A 3,669-nucleotide genomic window follows, 5' to 3' on the forward strand; every position below is an offset into this window, starting at 1 on the left:
GCATGAAAAACTGCTGATTCACTGTCATGGCTACTGGGTGGAGCTGGTCTCCATGGCAACACACACACCTGCAGCCTGTCATGGCTGATCTGAGCTCAGAGCTCACACTGAATATGGAGGTTTTATACACACACACACACACACACACACACACACACACACACACACACACACACAAATACAGATTACTCTGGACAGCAGCTGGCACTCAAAGTAAAATTTTCTCTGAAATTTTCTGGTTTGAAGATACTGATTGCATTTTAAGTTTATACATATCTGTATTCTATTTTTTTTAATTGTTATTACATTAAAACAAAACATTTGTAGCATGGCCGAGGCCATATCTACCAGACCATACCTGTTGCTTAGCAACCGTCACTAGCCCTTAGATCCTGTTCTGATGACATCATGCAATGGTCAATAGAACATCAAAGCTCTTCACATTTCATTGGGAGTTTTCCTCCAGTGTGTTAGCAGCGTTCGTCAGAACTACGAGCTTAGCATTACTGTCAGGGCGTTTTTACTGTATTGTTCGGGCGTTTTTTACCGTACTGTGAGAGCATTTTTACTGTATTGTGAGAGCGTTTTTACTGTACTGTGAGAGCATTTTTACTGTACTGTTCGGGTGCTTTTACTCTTCTGTGAGAGCGTTTTTACCGTACTGTGAGAGCGTTTTTACCGTACTGTGAGAGCATTTTTACTGTACTGTTAGAGCATTTTTTGGAAAATGCAGTCTAAGGAGAACACTCAAGGTTGGTGGTGGAAGCAGCTGGCGTCAGGGGCTGTGGCTGGCATCGTGTCACGGACAGTGACCGCCCCGCTGGACAGGATCAAAGTGTTCCAGCAGGTAATGTCTACATTCCATCTAAAAATAATTTTTCAAGCTGGTGTTGTAACAGGCTGTATCAGAATAGTCTAATTTTAACCAGAAAAGTTCAAGAAAAATCCTTTTCATGATGTATTCAGCCTGGCCACAACAATGGTTCTAAATATTTCACTTCACTTCCACTATGCCATAAATTTGACCTCCTCTTCTCACACCTCTTCTTACTTACAGGTTCATGATTGCAGGAACAACAGAGTCAACATGTTTGGTGGTTTCAGGGCGATGCTAAACGAAGGGGGCCTGTCATCGCTGTGGAGAGGAAATGGCGTTAATGTCCTGAAGGTTGCCCCCGAGACAGCTATTAGATTCATGGCTTTTGAACAGGTAAGCACATTTCACAGCCTTTCACGATACCTCACAGGTATTGTTGAACACAACATTTTCAAGTAAGAAAAAGCAGTTTTACCCAGAACAGGAGAAACCAATAGTTTTTCCTTTTGTTGTCATGTCTATCTGATTGTGAGTAACGTCTGCTGGTTCTGTGTTTCTTCAGCTCAAGAACAAGCTGGCTAGAGACCCGGAAAATGTGAAGATCCATGAGAGGTTCGTGGCGGGATCGCTGGCTGGAGTCACGGCGTTAACAACAGTCTACCCAATGGAGGTGAGTGAAAGTCCACAGGAGTCCGTCACTGTAGTTCAGGGAGATGTTGGGGCACATTTATTGAAATCATAATCATAAAGCCAAACACACATGGCGATATTAGTGGAACACATGAGCTGAACTGTCACCACGGTGTGGGTAAGGCTGTGTGTTTGTCTCAGTTCCTGTTGACAGTGTTTGGCATTTGCAGAAGCAGCACTGACATAATGAATGGCCCGCAAACACTTTAATCATCCATTTTTAAAATTTAAGCTAACTCCGTCACTTAAGTAACCTTCATGATGATGTTTCTCTGTTCAGGTGCTGAAAACCCGCATGGTCCTGAGGACAACCGCACAGTACTCAGGGATGATGGATTGTGCCAAGAAGATCCTGAAGGAGGAAGGAGCAAAGGCGTTTTACAGAGGCTGCTTTACCAGCATGCTGAGCGTTGTTCCCGCTGTTGGATTAGATCTGGCATTGTATGAGGTAAATAGACCATTCACATGCTCCCATAACTTCATCACATCCGATGTTTAGGCTGAGTTCAGGGTTAATTCACTGTGACCATGTCTCCTCTGCAGAGCTTGAAGAACCGCTGGCTGTCACGCCACGCTGAAGACAGAGCCAACCCAGGGATGCTGCTGCCGTTAGGCTGTGGGATCGTCTCCAGCTCCACTGCTCGGCTGGCCACTTACCCTCTGTCTCTGGTCAGCACCGTCATGCAAGCACAAGGTAAGCAAACACATCCTCAAAGGGGTGGTCTAGTATTGAAGGAAGGATGTAAACTGATTTTACTTCACACAAATTTGCATATATGGAGAACAATTCACAATTTTCTGCTTAGTCTTTAGAGTGAAAAGGGTTATGCTGACTGAGTTTTGGGTTTTATGATTTTACACTGTGGTTTGAAAAAGGAGGCTTGCACAAATCTTTGCCCGTTTTATTTTAGGACCACTGTGCAAACATAAGATGCCAGAAGCAGAAGGCATGAGCTGAGAACTGTATCTGATGTTGTTTGCTTTCTCTCTCTTCTTTTCAGAATCTCAGAAGGGCTCCGAGCCGGTGTCTATGATCAAGACTGTGAAGAACATCAAGCAAAACGACGGATTCTTCGGACTTTATCGTGGCCTCACGGCCAGTTTAATGAAAAGCATTCCAGCTATCAGTATCACCTACATGGTATATGAGAAAATGCGGCAATTCCTTGGTATTGCAACCAAGCCATGAGTCGTGTCCAGTCCAGTCAGGTTAAGTTTATTTAGAATATAAAAAAAAAGGCCGCGCGGTGGCAGGCTTGCCTCACAGCGAGAAGGTCCTGTATTCAAATACCGGCCTTTCTGCGTTGCGTTTGCATGTTCTCCCCGTGTGTGTGTGTGGGTTCCCTCCGGGCGCTCCGGCTTCCTCCCACGGCCCAAAAAGATGCACGTGAGGTGAACTGGTAAGGCTACATTGCTGCTGGGTGCGAATGAGAGAGCGAGTGGTTGTTTTTCTCTAGGTGTTGGCCTCGCAACAGACCGTCCACCTGTCCAGGGCGTCGCAGATCCAAATATGTAACACAAAAAACTGGCTTAATGACGTATTAGCTTCATATAACGATAGCTTGCTTGCTCTGAGTGGAAGACACGGAATTCACACTTTCATAATGCTGTTGCTGAATTGTTTGAGTATATTTCAGGAGCACGACAACGCCAGGAGAGAGAGCTGGGTTCTGTCGGGAGGAGCTGTGGACCCTCAGAGCCGCCCACCTTTGTTCGGCTTCGCGTGGAGGATGAATGGGCCTTAACCCCTACCCTAAACCTGAATCTAACCCTAAATCTAGCATAAACCTAAATAAAACATTCTATAAATCTATATCTATTCATTTTGTATTGGTACTGAGGTGATGTAAATAACTTCTGTATATGCTCTGATTTCTTCTTTTTGAAAAACTGAGGAGCTGACCTTAAATCCCAGAGGGGGAGGGAGAGGGAGACGTTACACCTGCATCTCCAAGGGCGTCAGTTTGTTTTGAAAAGTGGGGGGGACAACGAATGGCAAAAAGCGACTTTGGAGCTGTGTGCCTGTGTGTGTGCGTGCGTCCACATATGCGTGCGCACATCTAAAAAGACTGACAATATATGCGTTCACTCACCAAAGCTGAGGACTCACTTTAAAAGAAAGGCGCACCGTGGTTCTTCTTTTGGATAAACTTTTCAATGAC

At 45.0% G+C, this 3,669-nt stretch overlaps 1 protein-coding gene across 1 annotated transcript; it reads left to right on the top strand.

Moving 5' to 3' along the window:
- Nucleotides 1–727: 727 nt before the first annotated feature.
- Nucleotides 728–2,696, top strand: LOC115392901 (calcium-binding mitochondrial carrier protein SCaMC-1-like). Its single transcript, XM_030097568.1, has 6 exons — nt 728–847; nt 1,058–1,210; nt 1,380–1,487; nt 1,788–1,955; nt 2,051–2,201; nt 2,509–2,696. Exons 1-6 carry the CDS (start codon nt 728–730, stop codon nt 2,694–2,696), a joined length of 888 nt encoding a protein of 295 aa, XP_029953428.1.
- Nucleotides 2,697–3,669: the final 973 nt, after the last annotated feature.

The sequence above is a fragment of the Salarias fasciatus genome, chromosome 8, assembly GCF_902148845.1.
Source record: "Salarias fasciatus chromosome 8, fSalaFa1.1, whole genome shotgun sequence".
Classification (NCBI taxonomy): domain Eukaryota; kingdom Metazoa; phylum Chordata; class Actinopteri; order Blenniiformes; family Blenniidae; genus Salarias; species Salarias fasciatus.